The 25,829-nt window shown below is 35.6% G+C and overlaps 1 protein-coding gene across 3 annotated transcripts in view; it reads left to right on the top strand.

The window, feature by feature from the left end:
- TSC22D1 (TSC22 domain family member 1) overlaps positions 1-25,829 on the top strand; it is a 153,657-nt gene that overhangs the window by 31,796 nt on the left and 96,032 nt on the right. The window contains exons 2-3 of one of the 3 annotated variants that reach the window (XR_004247745.2): positions 4,951-5,120; positions 5,998-6,299. The exons of 1 other annotated variant lie outside the window; for it this stretch is intronic. Coding sequence is in view for 1 of the 2 variants with exons in the window: in XM_032150805.2 (XP_032006696.1) it covers positions 4,964-5,120; positions 5,998-6,015 (175 nt within the window). In the remaining variant the exon portion in view is untranslated. Of the gene's footprint in view, positions 1-4,950; positions 5,121-5,997; positions 6,300-25,829 lie in introns of those variants that run through there. One more of the 3 variants, XM_032150805.2, reaches the window with a different exon arrangement.

The following is a 25,829-nucleotide window of genomic DNA, read 5'->3' as shown; positions in this document are numbered from 1 at the left end:
TCTGTTTTACTTCATCTTCTACCTTAGTGGAGCATGAACATATTTGGGTTATCTGTTGCTTGTCTTTTAACAAATACTTGATATTTATATCTAGTGGACTAACTTGAATACCAGTAACATTTTCAGATGGTATATTTTCCAAAAGGATGAAGAGAAAATATACAGATAATGGAATTTGGCTAGATGTTGAGCTCTAAAAATGCTTTAATAATTAGGTTTTTCTGTTTTCATTACAGCTTTCTTCTGTTTTAGGAAATTACTGTCCATGATTAAGCACATATCCTCATGATGGTATTCAGCCCCTTAAGTTCAGACTTCCTTCCTGTTGGTTTTTTTTTTTTTTTAATTAAAAAAAATTCTTTTTAACACACAACTTTGCTCAGAGTCTTCCCTATTTTTTTCAAAAAATGTGTATTCCATTTGATAATACACACAAGATTTATGGTTTAGAAATAATCTTTACCTGCATTGTCAGTACAATACCTTAGTTAACTAATTCTGAAGAACTTGGGTGGGGGTTTTTTTTTTTTTTTTGCCTTTGTGTTTTGTTATGGGGTAAGATCTCTCCCTTTTTGAAATTGGATATTCTGGCAGTATCTGGTTTTTGTACTACTTTTAAATCTCTGAAAAAGAATATTAGAAATCTGTAATCGTTGTTGCAATTTGGCTAACATTTGTATCATCTCAGGATAATATCTTTGAAATTTCTGCTAACTATACCAAAAAATTAATCCTTAGAAGTTGACGACCCCAAAAAGAGATGGATCCATGAAAGTTTATTTTTTATTTTTTGAGATGGCGGAGTCTTGCGCTGTCGTCCAGGCTGGAGTGCAGTGGCTCAGTCTCAGCTCACTGCAACCTCTGCCTCCCAGACTCAGGCGGTTCTCCTGCTTCAGCCTCCCGAGTAGGTGGGACTATAGGTGAGCGCCACCATGCCCAGCTAATTTTTTGTATTTTTAGTAGAGACAGGGTTTCACCATGTTGGCCAGTCTGGTCTTGAACTCCTGACCTCAGGTGGTTGGCCCACCTCAGCTTCACAAAGTGCTGGGATTACGAGTGTGAGCCATGGTGCCTGGCCGAAAGTTATACTTTTGATAAATTTTTTGTTTTCTTTAGGATTAGAAAGTTGAACTTTTTAGTGTCTACTTTAGATATCGGCCACTTGACAAAATTCTTTGTTTTTTTGATCAGTAACTTATTTGTAAAGCATTTACTGAGTTACCTATTCCATGTGCCAAGCACTTTTCTAGGGGCTAGAGATAAAAGACACACTGCTTCTGTTAAGCATGTTCTTTCCTTTTCTTATTACTGCCAGCTAGGACTGTTTTGGATACTTAGAGGAATTTGTGAACAATTTGTTTTCTTTGTAGAAGTGCCTTAGAACCAGTATGAATGGGTGATAATAGGTAAAGAATAAAAAGATGCTTCCAATGTATGTAGAATGTCCAGGTTAATGAATAATCGGTAAATTTATAAACCATCAAGTTCAACTTTAGATCAGTCAGTTGTAACACATTTGAGTAGAAATCAGTCTTTGTAGAAACATAGTGCCTTCTATTTCATAGCTTAAATAGGTGTAGCCTTCCCTAATGCTTAAATGCTAGAAATGCTTAAAACTAATAAGCTGTGTATGCTCATTTAATAATTTAATATTGAGAACAAATATTGCAAACAACCTAATTTGATGTACTTCTCATAAAATTTTCTCAGTGGTATTTATATGTAAAATACTGTTTCTGATTTGAATATACATGGATTTTCAGTAAGAATCTTTAAAAATTTCATTATTTACAGAAAATGTTAAAATGATTTCATTGATGTACTGGTAGGTTAATAGATCTATAACAGCCATTTGAGGTAGCAGCTCAGCATTGCTGATTTTGTTAGCTTTGGTTTGAAATTTTTTCTCTAGTGGTTGAAATGTAAGTCTTGCAATGTAATAAATATTTCCCCCTCTTAAAATATCACATAGAAGAATGTTGTCCACTAAAATAGAATTAGGTAAGGCCTTCCTGTGTCATTTTTAGGAGCTTCCATCAATAATATTCTCACAAAGGCTGCTCTTTCTTGTTCAAATAATGACCCCATTTTGAAAACATCTTTACAGTTTTTATATAAATGATACATTATCAAATTCAGAGTCTTCATAAATCATTAACTCTCAAAGCAGGAGAGATACCAGCTCTCCTCAGTGATTTCAAAATAATTTCTACTTAGAGAAATCTGCTTATTCATTTCTGAGTATGAGTGTTGAATTAGGATGTTTTGGTACTTCAGGCAAAATAAAGAAGTTATATTCTGAAAGCATTCTGACTTAGGGGAAGTTTGTAAAGATTCATTTTCTCCAGTGAGCTCTCATATTTAACTTGCTGTGTAACCTAACCTAAGGACATTTGGTTTTTTAAATCTAAGTTTGTTGTGCTTTTAATCTATATTATACTATGGTGTGTGATAAATAAAGATTTGGATGCATTTAACGTCAAGTTCCTGTTGTAGGAGAAATTCTAAGTTTAGACCAATATTAATCTGAGCAAGATCTGTTTTTTTGTGAGTTGTTTTTCATTTTCAAAGTGAAGTAGGCCTGTAAACTTAAAAATGAAAATTACCAGGTGTATTTCCTATTTCAAAATGTACCTCTTTCTTTTTCCCTGTATTTTCACTCACCTATATGTTATTATTGATTAGTATTCAAGAACTGAAGGAAAACTATTGGAAAGTTAACTATTGGAAACGACTGGAAAGGAAACTAAAGGAAATTTGGAAAATCGTATCTTAATTATAATTTCTGAATAGGTTTTAAACTATTTTAAAGTAGTTAAGTTTTACTTAGATTTCATTAATTTAGAAATTTTAGATAATTTTCATGGTTGATATTGAGCTATTACTATATGAAAAAGAATAATTTGTCAAGGAAATTGATTAGAAAAGACTAGAGGATGATTGTTTAATAAATAATTTTTAAAGCACTTTTGTAGCACCTATTTGCACCATATAGGTACTGTGAAAATGTATGTAGATAGCTCCAACGTACTGATTTTAAGCCTTTTTCCTCTGTTAAAGAGCCACTCCTTAACAACTCCAGCTGTGGAATGCTTTGTTAATCTACTCGGGTTTTTTAGACTCTTGAAACTACTTAATTAGATTACATTTATTAAGATTCAGCATTCAGATCCTTTTTCTAATCTGTGCTCCTTTCTTCTTATCATCCATCATATACCTCCTCATTGTGATTATACTGTAAAATACTTTTTAAAGCCTACTGATCTAAAGATACAGTCTTTTAAATACTAAAAGGCTTTTGGACTTAAAATCTGTTGGAAACTTAAATTGAAAAAATAGCTGCCACTTTAGGTGCATAAAGTACTTTCATAATTATTTGATACCTCTTGTTAGATGGCAGTTTCACCTTCTTCTTTCCAATTTCTTTTTTCTTTAATATTTGGTAATTGCAGATTTGACGGTTAAATTCATAGGTTTTCTTTATTTAGGCCAAACTATCTTCATTTCTCATTTGTACAGAATTGGTTATGTCCCTGTGCAGAAGGGTTAGCTCATTCTTTTCATCTTTAAGCTTTTAAAATTACTTAGTCTAAATGTTGTTAGGTAATGGAATAACCATTCCTTTTCAGCTTTTGGCACATTTCCAAACTGGCTGGCAGAGCCAGGAGGAAGTGAAGGCATTAAAAACACTAACTTTGGTTGGTTGCTACCTTCTTAGTGCTGAGACTATAACCTTTGTTGGTTGATTGATAGAGAACAAGAGAACACAATCCTCGTTCCACTAACAGGTAAGGAACCTTTGTGATAACCAGTTGGTATGAGAGGGAGATTACTTGATAGCATTTTATAAAAACTTTATCCCAAAATATAACATGTCCCAGAAATAGGATACTGTGACTGACTGTACTCCGTAGAACAAGGATACACAGCACCTTTATATTTAGAATAAGATCTGAAATTTAATAGGGATTTATTACTGTGTACCACAAAGCATAATTGATCTGTTTTCCAAAGGCAACACTGTTAAAATTTATCTTGCAGTCCCTGTAACTTTAAATATGTATCTGCTTATCTTATTCTCCTTTCAGCTTTTCCTTGATCAGATGCTATGTGCTTTGAACTTCCTTTTCTTGTTTACTTTATTCCTGTAATAAAGCTAGCTATTTTCTAGTATCTTTGCCATCATCTATAATTTGGGTATATCTTACTGCTTTAATTTCTATGTTATAGCCATTAATGATTATTCCTGGTTCTTCTTGACCCAAAAGAAAATGATTATGCATTTTAAAAAGGATTTTGAGTCTGTATTGCCTATATCCACTATTCTGCCTCCCAGTTTTAAAGCTGAGTGCTTGAAGAATAAATCTTTTCAGTGACAGCAGTCATAAGCTTTGATAAAATATAGGCTTAGCTTTGTATTGCTATAATATGGGCTTATAGTGTGATTAATTCTTTAAGTTAATGAAGACTTGAACTCAGAGAAGAAATTCAGCTTCTTAGACTTTCCCAAAGTTTAGTAGTATTCCTGTTAATTTGCTTGATTTTTTTCTGTTTCTACTTTTCAGTCCATCTTCTTTTCTTTGACAGAAGAATTAACTGGGACTCCTCCTTTGATATATCTGAGGTTGCGTGCCTTTTCCCTGTCCCTTAAAGACAACTATGATCTTGTTTCCAGTCATAATTTATCATTTTTGATTTGGTCTTCCACTCAGAGTTGAGTGGTTTATCACAGAGTGTGTTATGGCTTAGACCAATACAGGTCCCTTCTTAATAGTTATTGAGGAATTAATCATTTGTGGTGACAGACTTCTAAAATTCAAATTAAGAAGGCACTAAAGAAGGTATGCCCAAAGGTAGCTCCTTTTTATCCTGAGGATTAAGCCATTACAAACTCAAATGACCAGAGAATGTAATTTCTTAATAAGAATTTTTTCTTAAATCTATATTCAGCTCTCTATTTCAGTGCTTCTCTCCTACCAGAGGTGCAAGGAGTGATCCTAGAACCACAGATACAGCCAAGACCACGGAGAGCTTTTGACGTCAGGGGTCCACTTTCTCCACTGAACCCTTGGAGACAGAATATCCAGCTTCTGGAGAGAGTGGGAAAGGATAATAAACAAGTGGGTGCTTTCCATTATTTACTTGGGTTAATTTATAGATTGGAGTGTCCTTCCATTGCCCATTTAATTCTGTGGTAAACTCCTTGGGTTCATTTAAGAACCAGGTGGGACTGCAATCTGTTTTGTTTTTCTAAGAATGCTAACTAGTACTCATTCAAAAATGAGACCTAAAATTTAATTTTCTCTCCAGATAATTAAAGCAGTGGATGATTTGGGGCACGTGATTTGACGAATGCCTATGTAGTCCACAGGAATTTTAAAAAGGGAATATCTACCCATTTTGGCCTTTATGGTATTAGTGGACTTCCAAGTGCTCTTTTATATTCAAGTAATTTAAAAGGTTCTGTATTTCATCTTTGGGCAAACTGGACATTTGAAGTCTAATTTATACAGTCAGATGTCCAGGTGTTATCCTACCCTGTTAGTGAGAACCTTTTGGTCTTCTTCCTACCTCAAATGTTAGGACTTCATATTAGATCTTTTAAAAGATGCAATGATAGTACTATTATGTTTTACTGTCAATTCTAGGCTCCATTCTTTAATAAAACATAAGTATGAATGAATGTAAGTTTCAGGATACAGTATCCCTGAAAGCTATGTTTAATATACTCAAAAGTCATTTTCTAGTCCCTAGGAATAAATATTTGTGGTAAAAGAACCCTTTCCTAGATTTCCCCCATGGCATTAAGATGGTTTTCTCTTAGTTTCTTTGATGCCAAGGGTAGGATTTGATTCCAGGAAGTTCTTATCACCTACAATGGGTAGAATGTGAACTTGTTACCTTTGGCAAGTTTTCATTTTTCCTTGGTGGATTCCTTCTGTGACTCTAGGTATCTTGATAATGGGAGACTGGTTTATTTGTTCTCTAATTGCCCAGATTTCTTTCAACTGGTAAAACATCATACTTCTTCAGCAAAAGGAATTCTTCTAGCAGAGCCTTCATGGATGATATCTGTCACACATGCCAGCACCTGCAGTTTGGAAGGCAGTGGTGAATGGATCCATGCAATATGTCTAGAAGACACAAGGATGAGCCAGCCACCTGATCTTGTCATTTATAAACTTTTAAGAATTACTCTGGTTTACTTTTGGTCTGAAAATGGAAAGGCTCAAATAATGAAATAATCTTTTCAGATTGGAATTTTACATGGCCATGAAAATATTTCTTTCTATTCAGAAGACTGAAATAGAGGAAGCTTGAGAGACTCCTTTCCTTTAAAAGCAGCTCTCTGTATCTGTTTCATTTAAAACATTTGTGGGATTGAAAATCACCTTAATGAAGTAGGCAAACATTTCCTTAGGTAGTAGAGGAAGTCCAAAACTTAATGAAATGGGTTTTTTTGTTGCCTGACACTGAAAGTAACTAGTAAATAAAGGGTGAACTTAATTATTTGAAAACTGCTTTTAATATTAGGATATACTCTTTTAGCTCATCTTTGCTGGTCTTGAGCCTTATAATTGTCAAATCAACAAGGTTTCTAATAGAGAAGTAGAAGAAATATCTTTTGAGATGTAAGTAGCTTGGTCTGTCTTCTAAAGTAATACATACCTGTTAAAGTTGAGGTATTTTTTTCATACTGAAGGCATTCTAAAGTTTGAATGGTACTGTCACAAAACAGTAGTTTACAGAGCAGAGGCACTTAGTATTAGAATAAGCCTATAGGTGTGAAGGAATAAGTGTTGCAAAATAGTTATTTATCCAAGCTATCAATTAATTGATTGAAGTAGTTATCAAAATGTTTCTGTTTCTCTCTTTCTTTGATATCTATTAACTGGTCAGTCAAAGGCTATTAAAGAACATTTTTAAAGTCACCTAATGCTGCCAGTTTGTTAAATTTGGTATACATTTTAAGAATAGACATTCTGGAGTTATTAATATGGAAGCAGCTAAAATGTTTTAGGAAATCTCAAAAGTTTTAGAAGCCACATTTGCAAAAGCATAACCTGCACTTAGTCTTTCTTGGCTATCTGTATTTTTTTCTCATTAATTATAAATAAATTTTTGTAAGTATAGTACTTAAAAGTAAGTTTAAAGGTTCAATTTGAACTGAAATTCCCCCAGAGAGCTTTGAATTCCCATAAATGATTACAACTTTTACTCCCGACTTGTTTTTAGTAAATGTTAATAAGACAATTGGTTTACAAACACATATGAATTAAAAAAACAACTGTCCATCATTTTAGGAAGAACTGAAGGAACTTAAAATGAGATTTGCTTGGAAATTAAGTTAGTTGAACTCTTTGAACCACAGTAGAAACCACGTTGTGTGGCCTGTGAGATTATAAGCTTTTTGTTTCAGCTTTGAAGATGAAAAGTGATTTAATCTCTTAATCTCATGCTTTGATTGAATTTTAGCTCTGTTCCTTAAAATATGCAAAAGGAAATGTAAGTGCATTTCTAGTCACCTCATGCCACTACGAGCTATTTATTTAAAAGTGAAACTTTTTGTATATTACTGTGAACTGATTTGTTTATTTAAACTTTTATTTTGGTGAATTTACCTTTGAGTTTTTTTATATTTTATGTCACAAAATGAAGTCCTATATTTTTCAGTGTTTATGAATATTAATATAAACTATTTTTTTAGAATGACTAATTGTGTAATATCTGTATTATGTGATAATTTGAAATCTAATAAATATTTTCTCCATGAAAAAAATGCACTTACTGATAATGGCTTATTTCTGTTTCAGGAGTAGAAAGTGAAAACTGCAACAGTATTTTTAAATGTATTTTAATTTTCTGTGTCTTTCTCTAAATATTTCTGAAGATATATTCTACCTTTCTGTGTGTTCGTTTTTTTTGTTTGTTTGTTTTGTTTTGTTGTTGTTTTTTTTTTTTTTTTTTCAGAAAGATACTTTCTTGAACTGTTAGTGATTCTTCATGGGGGTCACCAGTGAATGTATGAAATAGGTGATCTGTTTTGTATGTTTTTGCATTTTCCTGATTAGCATCATCTTTCCTGATTAGTTTCCAGAATTGGATTTTTTTAGATGCAATTTTTGTACCTCAATTTTGCAAACCATTAAAACTCTTGAGTTAGTACTGTAAATATCAAGAGTAATTTGGCCAAGTCTTTTAATGCTAGATTGATCAAAATATAACTCTTACAGAATAGCATCCAAAACAGTTCCTTTACCCAGACGAACATTTGAAAATAATGGCTGATTAGAGAACTATGCAATTCATAAGAACTGTTGAAATGAAAAATGTTTTGTATTTTAGTGTTCTACTTGCACAAATAATTGTAGAAGGAGAAATCTTGACCTCATAGTCTCTTGTTTTTAAATCTTATCAAGACAGCATGGAGAAGGGTAATATTTAGTTTTATTGATTCTTGTTTTTATAGCTACATAATTTTATTTAATTGAAGCCACAGGAACAATTTACCTTTTCTGTGCAGGATTTGCTTAGAAGCAAGAGGATTTCCTTTCAGATTTGAAGGAAAGTTATTGAAGAAGTAGACCCCCAAAATTAAAAATAACATTAAGATGGGGTCCTAGGCAAGAAGTAAAAATTAAATTAATGACAATTGGTGGATTAAAATGTAATAATTTGGCTCCCCAAAGAAATTATACTCTGAAAAAAATCAAATTTCTAAAAGGCAGTCATGATTTAGAATAGCTGTTGTATTGGGGGTGGCGGAAAGGAAGCCAACATTCTTGGTTTTATTAACCTGGTAAGTTTGGAAAAAAAGTAAAGATTCTGTGGATAAAATTTTGTTTTTAGAATTAAAGCTATTAAAAGGTTTACAGACACAGTATATTTCAATGAAAGGCTGTATTTTATTTGAATATAAAAAAAGCTATAAGCTTTTCCTATATGTGTGTGAAAGGGTAGGTTGGGCATGGAAGTTAAAATACACCCTGCATTGGAAACCCGAAAAATATTGCAAAGATAATGGTGACATGAGTTTCTAAAAAGTAATTTTTAAATCTTAGACTCTTCTCTACATCATCATTAACCTTCAAAATAAAAATACTACAGAATGTTGAATTTGGCTTACCATTGTATTTTCGAGGTATAGGAAGATAGGCTTATGGTTTCACCATCACTGACTAGATTAACTATAGTATAAAAATTTGTTTTGATTGTTCTTTAGTAAGGAAACAAAGGTTTTTGTTTTTTTTTTGTACCTTCTGTTTAAAAAAACATGACAAGCAGTGTGACTGCAAAGTCCTGACTTATAGGTTATTGTAAATATGTACACAGATCTTATTTTCTTTGCCATATTGAAATAGTCTGACAAATATCAGTGCTTAGATGTCCTAAGCAATTTTTTTACTTTATTTTTATCCAGGTATTTTTGTTTCCCTTTAAAAATATTTCATAGTAATTTAGTCCTAAAATGTGAAATATTTGTTTCAAAATTAAGCACTTAGGTACTCTGGAGTGTTTTTTCCACTAATATGTACATCTAAGGTAATTAGATTACTGCATTAAAAATGTTAGTGAACTTTGAAGTATTCATCGGAGTTTTCAGGAGTTATGATCAAAGGGATCTCTGCTCAAGAGGTAAGGTATGGCATAGGTAGAAAAATATTCAAAGTATGTTTAATGTTTGGATTATAATGTAGACTACAACAGGTATCCTTGGGTTTTCAGATAGATGTAGAATTAGGAAAATAATTTTTCTTAAAACTCTCTGAGAAGAGAAATTGATAAACCACAAATTTGTTTTTGTGTGGCTTTCGAGTGCATTTAGAAACATCCACAGACATTGTACTCTTTGTATATGTAGCCTCCAATATTCCAAGGCATTTCCTACCCCTGTTCTCTTAGTATTTATGATTCATACTTAATTTCTCAAGCCTGAGCACTGTAAGAATATTGTACTTTGGTAAGTTGAGTATATATTTCATGAGATTATTGCCTGGAATATTTTTGGCAAAATTTTTGCAGATTTTGGCAAAGCAAAAGGAAAGTACAAATCTCTTTTTGCCTGTTTATATTAAATAATATCTAGAACTTAGAAAACAGTTGCTTGACTTAGTAACTTTTATTTTGGTTTGAGAAATTAAGAAATTCTGTAAACGTTTACTTAACACTGTAACTCGGAAATCTTGTACTGAGGATCAAGAAATAATATTGTTGCCTGGTATATAAAATAATTGACAGGAGAAAGTGATATACTATTATTCTCTAGGGAATATTAAGTAGGTTCAAAGGGTTGTGTTAGGATAATAATCAGTATATCTAGAAACAAAGAAAAATGCAATATTGAATATGGACAAGATAGAAAATAGATTAGGACTTTTCCCCCTAGAATTAAATTACTAGTGTAATTTACTCAATAAAGGACAACATCGGAAAATGCAATAATCCTTCATCATGTTTTTGAGTTCTTTAAAAAGAACTGCTAGTGGACATTTTTGGCGTTTTTTTTTTGTTTTTGTTTTTGTTTTTGTTTTTTTTAAGACAAGTCTCACAGTGTCACCTAAGCTGGAGTGCAGTAGCACTATTATAGTTCACTGGAGCCTTAAGTTCACTTAGCCTCAAAGTGATCCTCTCGCCTCAGTTTTTTCTGCTACAGGCGTGCACTGCCACATCCGCCCTTTTTTTTTTTTTTTTCTCCTTGAGACAGGGTCTTACTCTGTCTCTCAGGCTGCAGTGCAGTGGCTCGATCATGGCTCACTGCAGCCTCGAACTCCCCAGGTTCAGGTGATCCTCCTACCTCAGCCTCTCAAGCTGGGACTATAGGTGTGCACCACCGTACCCAGCTAATTTTTGTATGTTTTTGCAGAGATGGAGTTTATGTTCTCCAGGCTGAGGAGTGATCCTCCCTCCTCAGTCTCCTAAAATGTTGAGATTACAGGCATGGGCTACTGCTCCTGGCCTGGCTTTTCTTAAAATAATTTGATATTTATTCCACCTTACCTTTTGATGTACAAAAAATGATAATGTGAATCAACATGCCACCATTATCTTTGCTAAGTTCTTTGTGATAGAACTTAGCATTTCATAGCTGATTCCATGTACATTCAGGATACTGCTTTTGTTTGTTTGTTTTGGAGACGAGTCTCGCTCTATTGCCCAGGCTGGAGTGCTGTGGGGCAATCTCAGCTCACTGCAACCACCGCCTCCTGGGTTCAAGTGATTCTCCCACGTCAGTCTCCCGAGTACCTGGGATTACAGGCACCTGCCATCATGCTCGGCTAATTTTTGTATTTTTGTAGAGATGGGGTTTCACCATGGTGGCCAGGCTGGTCTTGAACTCCTGACCTCAGGTGATCCACCTGCGTCGGCCTCCCAAAGTGCTGGGAAAGGATACTCTTTGCTAAGAAGTTGATTCAGAATTTGCTTCCATGCCTTTTTTTTTTTTTTTTTTTAATTTTATTTGATACAGAGTCTTACTCTCACCTAAGCTGGAGTGCAGTGGCATGATCTCGGCTCACTGTAACATCTGCCTCCTGGGTTCAAGTGGTTCTTGCGTCAGCCTCGTGAGTAGCTGGGATTACAGGCATGGACCACCACACCCAGCTAATTTTTTGTACTTCTAGTAGAGATGAGGTTTCACCATGTTGGCCAGGCTGGTCTTGAACTCCTGACCTCAAGTGATCCATCTACCTCAGCCTCCCAAAGGGATTACAGGCACCGGCCATCATGCCTGGCTAATCATGCCCTCAAGTGAACCACCATGCCCAACCCCCGCTCCCATGCCATTTTTACTTGAAAATTACTTTAGAATTATCTAGCTTAGCACCCTTATTTTACATGCAAGATAATTGGTATCCAGAAATACCACATACATTTCTAATACCACACTGTTTTTAAACAAATTGTCTGTAGTACTCAAGTCTCTTCACTACCAGATGTACCACTTTACTATTTGCTGCTGCTTGTTCATCCTAGTTTGGAACGACAGAGCAAGTCTGATCCCTTTCAAATGTGACAGCCTTCAAGATAGCTATTAATTTCCCATCAATTCCAAGCCCAAGTCTTCTACATATTAAGTATCCCCATATTCTTACCTCTTATTGATGTAGCATGCTTTTGAGATCCTTAAAGATTTTGTAGATTGGCCGGGTGTGGTGGCTAACGCCTGTAATCCCAGCACTTTGGGAGGCTGAGGCGGGCAGATCACAGGTCAGGAGATCGAGACCATCCTGGCTAACATGGTGAAACCCCGTCTCTACTAAAAATACAAAAAAATTAGCCGGACATGGTGGCGTGCGCCTGTAGTCCCAGCTACTCGGGAGGCTGAGGCAGGAGAATGGCGAGGACCTGGGAGGCAGAGCTTGCAGTAAGCCGAGATGGCGCCACTGCACATCAGCCACAGGGCGACAGAGCAAGACTCCGTCTCAAAAAAAAAGATTTTGTAGATCTTCTGTGAGCGCACTGCAGCTTCTGTTAGTGTGTGACACCAAACCAGCACATTACAGATGTGCTCTGCCTGGGCTTATAACATGTGACCTTATGTTACCTTTGGCCTGGAATACCGCTTTCTCCTTAAATATCCAGTAAAGTGCTTGATTTTATGCATGTTGAGATTCTCCTAGGCAAAGAAATTATAGTGATATGAAAAAGTATTTTGTTTCTAAAAATTAGGCTAGTAGTCTGTATCTGCAAAGTATTTGTATTTTGCACAGCTTATAAAAAAATTGACTCAGCGTTACAGCCACAACCTTGGGAAATCATAGATACAAAAGTACAGTCTCCATTTAAGTTATTTTCAGTTTGCTTTCTTAATTCTGACTTAACTTTAAATTGTATATTAAATTGTGTAAATATAAAATGTTATTTTTCAGGTTGTATTTACTAATTTAAGGGTAACCAGGCTTCTTGGAGACACTTGTCATGTGACTGGTATTGAGAAACAAATAAACTTGAGTTTAGTAACATAATTAAAATTAGTGGAAAAGGGTGGGAAATATATCAAATGGCAGAAGATGGTGAAGAAGTAGTCCTGGAAGTTTGAGAATATGGCCTAAATTCTAATTCAGGTACAGTGTTGTGTTGCATATTGAAATACAGTGCAAACATTCTGCTATAGCAACATTATTTTAGTATAACTGTTTTTAATTACCATTTAAAGTATTTATCCTTCCCCAAATCTTGAACTCCTGGAAGACATGAGGTGTTTTATTTATTTAATGGTTGCATGTACATCTAAGGGTATAGGTACCCCAATTTGAGAAACACTGGTTGAGTTAGGATATATCCTGTCTTGCCTGAGTTAGAAAGAATTTGGGGGAAAATAAGAAAAGAACATTTACATACCTACTAAGTGTACCTTTGCTAGGTGCTTCAGGTATATTTACCTAATTTAATTGAGTTAACCTGTGAGAAAGGTGATAATTTTTTCATTTTACACATAAAAATGTTGAAGCTCAGAGGTTACAAGACCTGGCCAAGGACATATAATCCATAAGCAATGAAGATGGCATTCAAAGGCAGATCTGTTGATCTATTACACCATTGATAATGCATTTGCATATTCTCAGAATTTCATATAGAACCTCAGTGTCTGAATTAAAGGGTTATTTTAGTATTTTTTAATAGACTTTTAAAAAAGAGCAGTTTTACATTTATGGAATAATTGACCAGTAAGTGTAGAGGGTTCCCATTTACCTCCTCCTCCCTCCCACAGTTTTCTGTTACCATCTTGTGTTAGTGTGTTACATTTGTTATAATTGATGAACCAGTATTGATCAATTATTAATTAAAGTCCATAGTTTACATTGGGTTCATGCTTTCTGTCATGCAGTTCTATAGGTTCTGTCAAATACATGTCATGTATTCACCATTAGTATCATACAGAATAGTTTGACCTAGAAATGTCCTTTGCTCCCTTATTTGTGTGATGGCTGGATCATATGGTAAGTCAGTGCTTAGTTTTGCAGTATAGAAACTGCCACTGTCTTCTAAAGTGGCTTTACCATTTTGCATTCCCATCAGCAATGAATGTGATTTCTGTTGCTCCACATTCTCACCAGCATTTGATGTTATCATTTGGTTGTAGCTACTCTAATAGGTGTGTAGTGGTATCTCATTCTTTTAATTTGCAGTTCCCTAATGATACATGTTGTTGAACATCTTCTCATACACTTTCCACTCAATCTGCTGAGTGCTTAAATTATTTACCCATTTTAAAAATCAGGTTTTTTTTTTTTTTTTGAGTTTTAAGAGTTCTTGATATATTTTGGATACCAGCCCTTTATCGGGTGTTTGGTAAATGTTTTCTCCCAATCTGTGGCTTGTCTTCTCATTCTCTTAATATTGTCTTTTGCAAAGAAATTTTAATAAAGTCTGCCTTTACTAGGTCATGATTTTGGTGGTGTATCTAAAAATTTAAGGCCACCGAGATTTTCCCATTTTATATCCTACAGATTTTTTAAGTTTTGTGATTTACATTTAGATCTATGACTTCTTCTCAGGTTTTGTGAAAGGGGTAAGGTTTGTGTTTACATTGATTTTGGGGGGGATGAGGGACATGTTATGTCCAGTTGTTCCAGCACCATTCGTTGAAGGCTCTTCTTTCTCCATGAATTGCCTTTGCTCTCTTTTCAAAGGTCAGTTGACTATATGTGGTTCTACATCTGGGCTCTTTATTCCATTCCTCTGATCTTTTCTTTGCCAATATCATACTGTGTTGAATACTGAAGGTTTTTAGTAAGTCTTGAAGTCTGGAGAGTGTAAATCCTCTGACTTGGTTCTTCGGTATTGTGTTGGCCGTTTTGGACCTTTTGCTTTTCCACATAGACTTTCAAATCTGTTTGCCTGTATCCACCATGCCAGGATTTTGACTGGGATTGCACTGAATCTAAAGATCAAGTTGGGAAGTATTGACATCTTAGCATTATTGAGTATTCCTATCTATAAACACGGAATATCTCTCCATTTTTTCAGATCTTTGATTTTTGATTAACATTTTTTAGCTTTTTCCTTATATAGATCTTATATGAGATCCTATTTTGTTAGATTTATACCAAAGTGTTTAATTTCTTGGTGTTAATGTAAATGGTGTTTTAATTTCAAATTCCAATTGTTCATTGCTGGTGTATGGGAAAGCAATTGACTTGTATACTAACCTTATATTCTTCAACTTTGCTATATTTGTTAGTTGCAGGAATCTTTTCCTTGATTCCTAGGGGTTTTCAACATACCCAATCATATCATCTGCAAACAAGTTTTATTTGTTCCTTTTCAATCTGCTTACCTTTCATTCTGTTTGCTTATTGCACTAGCTAGGACTTCCCAGTATAATGTTGAATTGGGGTGGTGAGAGGAGACATCCTTGTCTTGTTCCCAGTATTAGGGGAAAGCATCCTTCTTCACCAACAAGAAAGACATTTCTCAACAGTAAGTGAGATGTTCACTGTAGGTTTTTTTTGTTGATACTCTTTATCAGGTTGAGGGAGTTTCCCTCTCTTCCTAGTTTGCCCAGAGTTTTTATGAATGGATGTTGGATTTTTGTCATGTGCTTTTTCTGCATTTATTGATAGGATCACATGATTTTTCTTTAGCCTATTGATGTAGTAGATTTTATAAATTGACTTTTGAATGTCAAACCAGCCTTGTATATATGGAAAAATCTCACTTGGTCATGGTGTAGAATTTTTTTTATACATTGTTGGATTTGATTCGTATTTTGTCAAGGATTTTTGCATCAATATTAATGAGAGATTGGTCTGTAATTTTCCTTTCTAGTATTATCTTTGTTTAGTTCTGTTACAAAGGCCTCACAGAATGAGCTAGGAATTGTTTACTGTTTCTGCTTTCTAAAGAGATCATAGAGAATTGGTATCATATCATGAGATACCTGGTAGAACTCTACATGGGAAGGTTATTAATGATTGATTCAATTTCTTTAATAGATATGGGCCTATTCAGTTTATCTGTTTCTTCCCGTGTGAATTTTGATAGATTCTATTATTCAAGGAATTTGCCCATTTCATCTAACTTACCAAATTTGTGGAGACAGAACTGCTTATAACACTTATTATTCTTTTAATAGCCATGGGATCAGTAGTCATGCTCTTTGATTTGTGGTATTATTTTTTGGTGTCTTTTATTGGCTAGCCTGGCCCTAAGTTTATCAGTTTTATTGATCAAAGAACTAGATTTTGGTTTTGTTGATTTTTCTGTATTAACATGTTTTCAGTTACATTGATTTCTGATCTAATTTTCTGTTTGCTTTAGATTTATATTGCTCTTCTGTCTCAGTTTTCCTAGATTACTGGTTTTCAGTCTTCTTTTATATGCTTTCAGTGTTATAAATTTCCCTCTAGCACTGTTTCTGCTGCATTCCAAAAATTTTGATAAACTATTTTTATTTTCATTTAGTTTGAAACAATTAAAAAAATTTGAGGCTTCTTTGACCTATGTTATATTTAGAAGTGTATTTTTAAATTTCTAAGTATTTTGTGGGTTTGCAACTATCTGTAAATATTTGGTATGTGTTACTGATTTTTAGTTAATTCCATTGTGGTCTGAAAGCTTGGTTTGTATTCTTTTACATTTGTTATATATTTTTATTGGCCAGAATGTGGTCTGTTTTGGTGAACATTTATGTGAGCTTGAGAAGAATGTGTATTTTGTTTGTTGTTGGATGAAGTAGCCTATAGATGTCAATTAGATCCTGTTGATTGATGGTGCTGTTTAGTTCAATTATGTCCTTACCGATTTTCTGCCTTCTGGATCTGTCAATTCCTGATTGAGGGGTGTCTAAGTCTTTAACTATGATAGTGGATTTGACTAGTCCTCCTTACATTTCTATCAGTTTTTTCCTCATATTTTGATGCTCTATTGCTAGGCACATACATATTAAGAATGGTTATGTCTTCTTGGAGTATTGGTCCCTTTATCATGATGAAATGCCTTTTCTTTGTCTTTGATAATTTTCCTTGTTCTGAGGTCTACTTTGAGATTAATGCAGCTATTCCCACCTTGTTTTGATTAGTGTTAGCATAGCATATCTGTCCCTATCCTTTTACTTTTAACCTCTATGTGTTTTTATATTTAAAGTGGGTTTCTTGTAGACAACATACAGTGTACAGTTGGGTCTTGTTGTTTTAAATCCACTTTGAAAGTCTCTGTCTTTTAATTGGTATATTTAAGCTGTTCACATTTAAAATGATTATTGATTTAGTTGGATTAGTTATCTGGTGTAGGTTTGCAGCTTTTCTGTTCATTGCTCTTGTTTTTTTTTTTAAATTTATTTTGCCCTCCACTCTTTTTCTGCGTTCTCTGTTATTGGTTGAACATTTTAAATAATTCCATTTTCTGTCGGCTCTTAGCATATCAATTATACTTAAAAAATGTTTGTTTTAGTTGCCCTAGAGTTGGCAGTGTACATTTACAACTAATCCACCTTCAGTTAACATTAAAACTGTTTTATGGGCAGTGCTGGTACCTTATAACATAGCATTCCCAATTATTTCTCCCATTTCTTATAACACTGCTGTTTTTTATTTTGCTTTCCCATAAATTATAATTATTCAATATATTGTTGATGTCATTATTTTGAACAAACTTAGATCAGTTAAGAATTTTTAAAATAAATGTTTTTATCTTTTATTCTTTAATGCTTTTCCTTTCTTTGTGTAGATCTGTAACCTGTATTTTCCTTCTTTTGGAAGAACTTTTAACATTTTTTTCAAGACAGGTCTAGTGGTGACAAATTTCTCTATTTTTATCTGAAAAAGTCTTTTTTTCTCTTATACTTTTTAAGAATTTTGCTGTATGCGGAATTGTAGGTTGATAGTTTTTTCTTTCAGCACTAAATATTTCACTTCAATCTTCTTGCTTGCATGGTTTCTGAAGAAATGTCTGATGTAATTCTTATCCTTGTTCCTCAATAGGTAAGGTTTCTCTTAACTACCATCTGTGGCTTCTTTAAGTATTTTTTCGTTGTCTTTGATTTTCTGCAGATTGAATATGACATGCCTAAGTGTAGATTTTTGGTATTTATCTTCATGTTCTCCAAACTTTCTGCATCTGTGATTTGGTGTCTGTCATAAATGTTGGAAATTTTTCAGCCATTTTTTCTTCGATTACTATTTTAATGATTTTTCAGCTTTATGATGGTGCAAAAGCAATATGCATTCAGTAGAAACCATACTTCTCTTGCTATGCTGGGCAGCAGCAAGCCTCAGCTTCCAGTCAGCTATGCCTTTTTGACTGACAGTATTTTCACTCAGGATGGACTTATTGGGACTTAAGTGGAGGAGCATTTGTATTCTGTTTCCTTCTCTCTTTCTTTTCTGTCTTGGATTCCTATTATGCATACGTTTTACCTTTTTAAATTGCCCTACAGTCTTAGGGTGTTCTATTCCTTCTTTTTTTTTCTTTGCTTTTCAGTTTTGGAAGTTTTTGTTGACATATCTTTGAGCTCACTGATTCTTAGGCCATGTGCAGATGATCTGGTAACATGCATTCTTTTTTTCTGTTGCTGTGTTTTTTATTTCTAGCATTTCCTTTTGATTCTCAGAATTTTCATCTGTCTGCTTATATTACCCATCAGTTCTTAACATGTTCTCTACTTTTTCCACTAGAGCCGTTAGCATGTTAGTAGTTATTTGCAATTGTTGGCCTCATAATTGCAAAATATCTTGCATATCTGAATCTGATTCTGACACTTGCTTTGGATCCTCAGACTGTTTTATTTTTCGTAACCTTTTAGCACGTCTAATGGTGTTTTTTGTTTGTTTGTTTGTTTTTGAGACAGGGTCTCACTCTGTTATCCAGGCTGGAGTACAGTGGCTAACTGCAACCTTCCCTTCCCAGTCTCAAGTGATTCTCCAGCCTCAGCCTCCTGAGGAGCTGGGACTGCAGGCGCAAGCCACCAACACCTGGCTAATTTTTCTATTTTTGTAGAGATGGGTTTTTGCCATGTTGTCCAGACTGGTTTCAAACTCCTGAGATCAAGGCAGTCCGCTCACCTTAGCCTCCCAAAATGCTGGGATTACAGGTGTGAACCACTGAGCCTGGCTATGTTTTTTTGTTTTTTTTTTTTGTTAAAAGCTAGATATGATGTATTGGGTAAAAGGAACTAAGATCAGTAGGCCTTGAGTATGAAGTTTCATGTTTATCTGGCTAGGGGTTAATCTGTGTTTATTTGCTGTTGATGTCAGAGGCTAAAATTTCCTATAGTGTCATTGATTTTGTCTACTCTGTGGTATTTGGGTTTCCCTAGAGACTCCCTTTTATTTTTACTTTTTTAGAGACAGGGTCTTGCTGTGTTACCCAGGCTAGAGTGCAGTGGCACAATCATGGCTTAGTGCTGCCTTCAACTCCTGGGCTCAAGGGATCCTCCTGCCTCAGGCTCTTGAGAAGATGGGACTACAGGCATGCGCCTCCATGCTTGGCTAATTTATCTTTTTATTTTTGTAGAGGTGGGGTTTCACTGTGTTGCTAGGCTGGTCTTGAATTCCTGGGCTCAAGTGATCCTCCTGCCTCGGTTTCCCAAAGTGCTGTGATTACAGGCATGAGACTCCTTTTTAAATAGAGCCTGAGCCTTACCATTCTTTCAGTTGTGATTTCCTATTTTACAGGAGCTCTGTTGATTGTAGTAAGATGAGTGTTGTGGGGCGGGGAGAGTAGTCTGTAGTCCTGTGATTAGGCCTCAGGTTTTTTGTGGGACAGTGCCCCTGGGCTTTCAACTTCACAAATGCTTCTCAGCTTTTTTACCCACCTTAGGTGGAACAAGAAAGCTAGAGAAAGAACCCTAGTTGGATATTTTCCTTATTCCACTTGGTCAGGCTTTGATATACCCGCTGTTGGTTAGCCTCTGGTAAAATAATTTTCCTTAAGGTCAGTCCCTTGTTAAGGATAACAGAATGTTCTAGGAATATTTGAATATGGTTACTTTTTCCTTTTTTCCTTTCTCCTTCCAGAAGCACAGGGATTTTTTTCTCTTTTCTTTACCCTGACAACCTGATGGGGCTTTTGGAGTTAAAAATCATGGAAGTAGCTGGGCACGGTGGCTCAGGCCTGTAATCCCAGCACTTTGGGAGGCCTAGGCAGGTGGATCACTTGAAGTCAGGGGTTTGAGACCAGCCTAGCCAACATGGTGAAACCTCATCTCTACTAAAAAAATACAAAAATTAGCTGGGCATCATGGCGGGTGCTGTTAATACTCAGGAGGCTGAGGCAGGAGCATTGCTTGAATCCGGGAAGCGGAGGTTGCAGTGAGCCGAGATCGCGCCATTGCACTCTAGCCTGAGTGACAAGAGTGAATTTCCATCTCAAACGAACAAACAAAAAATCATGGAAGTGTGGGGAGCCCTTTAAGGCTGGTTTGCCAGGAGTTTCCATCTGTCAAACTAGTCCATATTTAGACTCTTAATTAATCTATTATCCTTTAAGTTTTTCTTCCAGTTGTTGGCTTCAGCAATAGTTGCTGCTTCTGGTAAGCTGTGATTTTCTGTATTTGCTTGTTTCTTTAGTTTTGGAGGAGGCAGCCGATTGTCCTGTGATCTCAGTTTTCTGATGGAGCTAAGAGAAGCTATTGATTTCCAGTTCAGCTTTTTTTTTTTTTCTATTGTGTGGACAGGAGTGACAACTTTACTAGTTGAACTCAAAAGTGGAAGTAGTATGAATTTTTCAGTGTCCGAATTTGCCTTCAATTTAGTTTGAAGTCTGCTGTTCTACTAGGAGCTTTCTAAACCATTACAGTTATTTAATTTGATTCATTTAATCTCTATTGAGGATCTACTAAGTTTCATGCATCTTTTATTATATATAGTATTTCATGCACTGGAAATATTAAGATGCTTCTATCCCCATATTTCTTTTTTCAAAGGCTTTTTCTCATTGTTCTCTAGAGGATGGGTCTATCTCTTGTATTTTGTTAAAGATTTGTTGCCTTTAGTATTTTCTCTTTCCTTCTATTAGCAAATGTTTTTCTCTATTAGCTCATTCTCATGAGTATCTAATTATACTTTCATACATCGTCTTAAGAAAAGGAAACCACCTTGGGTCTTTCCACACCCCCTAACTTCTGCAATCTCTGTTCACTTTCATTATCAAGAGTTGTCTACTTATATTGTTACAATTTCTCAAATTTAGTTTACTTTTCAATCTATTCCATTCTGGCTGTTGCTTCTGATACCACTGTGAATGCTCTGTCATCAAGGTCCTCCCTGTTGCAAAATCCTTCTTCTCTGTGTGCCACATACTCCTACCTCCCCACCTCAGGCTCTGGCAGCCACAGATCTTACTATCTCTCTAGTTTTGCCTTTCCTGGAATGTCATAGTGTTGGAGTCATGCAGTGTGTAGCCTTTTCAGACTGGCTTTCACTTAGCAATATGAAAGTTTCTTTCATGTCTTTTTGTGACTTGGGAGCTCATTTCTTATTATTGTATATATATACCACAGTTTGTTTATCCATCACCTAATGAAGGGCAGCTTGGTTGCTTGCTGTTTTTGGCAGTTCTGAATAAAGCTGCTGCAAACATTCCTGTGCAGGTTTTTATGTGGACTTGTTTTCAACTAATTTGGGAAAATACCTACGTGTGCAATTGCTGAGTCATGTAGTAAGCCTATGCTTAGCTCTGTAAGAGACTGCAAACTGTCTCAACTCGACTGTACTGTTTTTGCATTCCCACCAGCAATGAATATGAATTCGTTTGCTCTACATTCTTAGCAGCATTTGGTGTTGTTAGTGATGGTAGCCTGTCTAATAGGGGTGTGGTAGTATCCATTGTTTTAATTAGCATTTCTCTAGTGATATAGGGTGTTGAGCTCCGTTTCATGTTTGTTTTTTTTTTTCTCTATTATCTTTGGTGATACGTCTGCTCAGATTTTTTGCTCTTTTTTAAGATTTTTTTTTTTTTATTGTGTGTTAAGAGTTCTTGGTATATTTTAGATACCAGTCCTTTATAAGATACTGTGTTTGACAAATATTTTCTCCTAGTCTGTGGCTTGTCTTTTCATTTTTTTAAAACAGTGTTTTACAGAGAAGAAAAATTTTCAATTTTAATGAAGTCTACTTTATCAATTTTTTCTTTATGGGTCATGATTTTGGTGCTGTGTTTACAAATTTATTGCCAAACAAGTTCCACATTATCTATAAGTTTTACAGTTTTGAATTGTACGTTTACGTCTGTGATACTTTTTGAGTTAACTTTTATGAAAGATATAAGGTCAGTGTTGGATAGATTTCTTTTTCCTTTTGCATATGGATGTCTAGCACCATGAAGACTCTTCCTTCTCCACTGAATTGTCTTTGCACTTTTGCCAAAGATCAGATTTACCTCTTAAATCTTTGTCAAACCTGTCCACTTCTCACCATCTCCATTTTCAATTTCTTCAAGCCACCATCCTCTCTTGCCTAATTATTGCAATAGTCCTTACTGGTCTTGCTTTATCTGTTGATCCCTGTTTTATTCACAGAAGATGATTTGTGATTTTAAAGGCATAAATAAAATGTCTTTTCTGTTTAATATCTAATTGCTTTCCTTTATACAAACAACAAAATCCAAATTCTTTATCACGGCCTGTGAGACCCTAAATGATCAGGCCCTACATTTTCCTCCAACTTTACCCTCATTCTTGCTTTCCAGCCACTTTTGGCTCATTTAGTCTCTGCATGTGTTACTTTGTACTACCTTAGGGGATTCCTAATGACTGAAATGCCACTCTCAGCTTAAATGTTTCCTCTTCAGGGATGCCTTCTCTAGTCATTATATCTGAGCATTTAGTTCTCTTCCTTGACTTTTACTCTCTAACATTATATCAATTCTTTCCTACTATTTTGCCCAATTTAAAAGCATATATTGTTGGTCTATTTATTATCTGACTTCCTGAGACCAGGGATTATGTCTGTCTTGTTTGCTATTGTTTTTTTAGCAGCTGCTACACAGTAGGCACGAAACAAATATTTTAATGAAGAAGACATAGGCAGCCTTTGAGATGCCCAAATTTAGTAAGGAAGATCCATACGTAAGTAGGTAAATTATAGTGCCATTTTAGTGCTGTTAGAAAGTTGTAGTTTTAGAAAACAAGTAATGAAAGGTTAAGAAAGAAAAATCTTTCGGATTCTTCCTCAAGTGTATGAACTTTATAGCTGTCAATTTATGAAGTCTTATTGCCTAGGTTTCTTTTTTGTTTTTTTCTATTCTTTGTCACTTTTATTCAGTAGGGTTTTTTTTCCCTTATTTTCAGTGCCAGACATGGTGAGAAGTGATTACAGCCAACTGTTATTAAAACATTTGTTCGCAACATATACCCGCTTTATACCACTGACCCCAAACTGACTCATTTTGTGTGCTTTCATTCTTTCTTTTTTTAATATACCACCACCAAGACCGGGTGGAGGGGGCAAGGGTAAGAGAGATGAAGGGGAGGAGTCCAGGAGGCCAGAAGAGGAAGAATGCTACAAGCCACAGTAAGAATGAGCTTTATTTAATTTAAAAAAAGGGGGAAGGGGTGTACCCCACAAATGATACAGTAATGAGGATACACAATTAAATCCCATAGCATGACTGAAGGCTTTCACTGTTTGACGTCATCAGAATGGAATTGCCTAGGTTTCTTAGCTAAAAGTAAGTTTGTATCTTTTATTATTTGATAATGGGGGGTTAGCATTCTAGAAGTCCCAGACTTAGGTTCTCAGTTGTCCTAAGAAACCATCAATCTGTACTGACAATATGGGTGCTCTAGGGGCAGTCTTTTTTTTGTTTTTTTTTTTTTTAGACGGAGTCTCGCTCTGTCGCCCAGGCTGGAGTGCAGTGGCGCGATCTCGGCTCACTGCAAGCTCTGCCTCCCGGGTTCACGCCATTCTCCTGCCTCAGCCTCTCTGAGTAGCTGGGACTACAGGCGCCCGCCACCACACCCGGCTAATTTTTTGTATTTTTAGTAGAGACGGGGTTTCACCGTGGTCTCGATCTCCTGACCTCGTGATCCGCCCGCCTCGGCCTCCCAAAGTGCTGGGATTACAAGCGTGAGCCACCGCGCCCGGCCGACTAGGGGCAGTCTTAAGCCCAGTAAGAGGTCTTTTAGCACACTGAGCTTTTGCTCTCTAGGGTCAGTGTTTGGATTTGAATATCCAGCACTGCCACTCACCTTGGGCAAGTCATTTAAACTGCATGTCTCAGTTTCCTCATCTGCAGAGGGACTAATAAACACACCTACCTCCTGGGGTGTTTTTGAGGAATAAATTGGCTAATATATGTAAAGCATTTACTATGTGCCAGACACTGCAATAAACGTGAAAGTAGTCTCTGTTACTACATAAAGGGCTTCTCATTTAGCCAAAATTTTATTACATTCTAGTACACTTACATTGAGTAATATGCAGCTTTTTCAGTGGGTACTTCATTTCAACCTTACAGAGAAATTAGAAACCATCAGATGAGATATCCTTCATTCTGATACCAAACATAAATCTGAAATGTTCAACACCCTTCCTTCAGCTTCACCTATGCTCTATATCTTATCACCTCTGCTATCTGAGATCTTAAGATTTTTAAAAAATTACTTCTTTCTCATATTTAACTTTTTCCTTTCAACTAGATCCTTCTCCTATGCATAGAAGCATGTTAAAGTTTGTCTAAAACTTTCATTGATTTATATCTAGCTACTTCCCCACGCTTCCTCTGTGTACCCAAACTTAAAAACTCTATAATCTCTCCATTCCTCCCCTACTCAGCCCACTTGAATCTTGCTTCCACCTCTGATAACCTCACTGAAATAATACTATTGAGGTTATTAGTAGATCAAGTGGACAGTTTTGTATCTAGTCATATGTGTACCCTCAGCAGCATTTGAAACAGTAGACTACCTTCTCTTTTCACACTTTGGGTGCTATTAATCTTTAGTCCTCTGATTTCCTTCTGTCTTTCTGGCCAGTTTTTAGTCTGATTCGCAGACTCATTCTCACTCTACCTGGACTTTATATATGGGAGTTTCTTAGGCAGGGTCCTTGGTTATCATGTGTCAATTCTCTGGGCATTTCTACCAATCCCACAGATTGAATACCTTCACACAGATGACTCGCGTTTATAACACTGATCAACTTCATAGATGTACCTATTTGACATCTCTTTTTGGGTGTCCCAGGAGCACTTCAAACATGCTTTATGAATTTATGATCTTCACCTTCAAATCTGGGTTTCTTTTGGGATTCCTCATCTTAGTGACTGTCACCCACATGTGTTCAGTTATGTATGCTGGAAACCTGGGGGTCATATTTCAGTATATCTGTAGTCCTTACACCGTAATCCATCGTCTAGTCCTGTTGATTTTTTTACAGGGTGGGGGGCTGAAATATCTCAGCCATATATCCTGTTGTCATTACCTTGTCTCAATACATGATTTCCTAACTTGGATACAAGAGTTCTAATTGGTCTCCTTGTATATACCTTTGTGCTAATGAAATTCATTCTTCAGAGTTTGGCTGGAGTGATGTTATTCCTTTAATTAAAACATTATATTGGCTTCCTATTAATTTTGGGATTCATGGGTAGGGTAGAGACAAAAATTCTTACTATAATTTGTGAAAACCTGAGAGTCGCCATTTACCTTTCCAGTCTCACCTTTGACCACTTTTTGGCTGTCTCTCTTGCCCATTTACTTACTTCAGGGACGTCTCTTGTGATGTTCTTGAATAGGTGAGGTCATTCTGTTTGCTGTCATTGTGCCATATGTACTCCATTTCGTATACTCCTGGTTTTACATTGTTGCGTGCCATTTCTCCCTGTAGCTAAAATCCTGTGAGAGACCAGGATCTTGTTTACTTTTGCTTACCATTTGCCATTGCTTA

This window comes from Hylobates moloch, unplaced genomic scaffold (genome assembly GCF_009828535.3).
Source record: "Hylobates moloch isolate HMO894 unplaced genomic scaffold, HMol_V3 SCAFFOLD_4, whole genome shotgun sequence".
NCBI classification, from domain to species: Eukaryota; Metazoa; Chordata; class Mammalia; order Primates; family Hylobatidae; genus Hylobates; species Hylobates moloch.
This window is presented reverse-complemented; position numbering and strand designations above follow the sequence as displayed.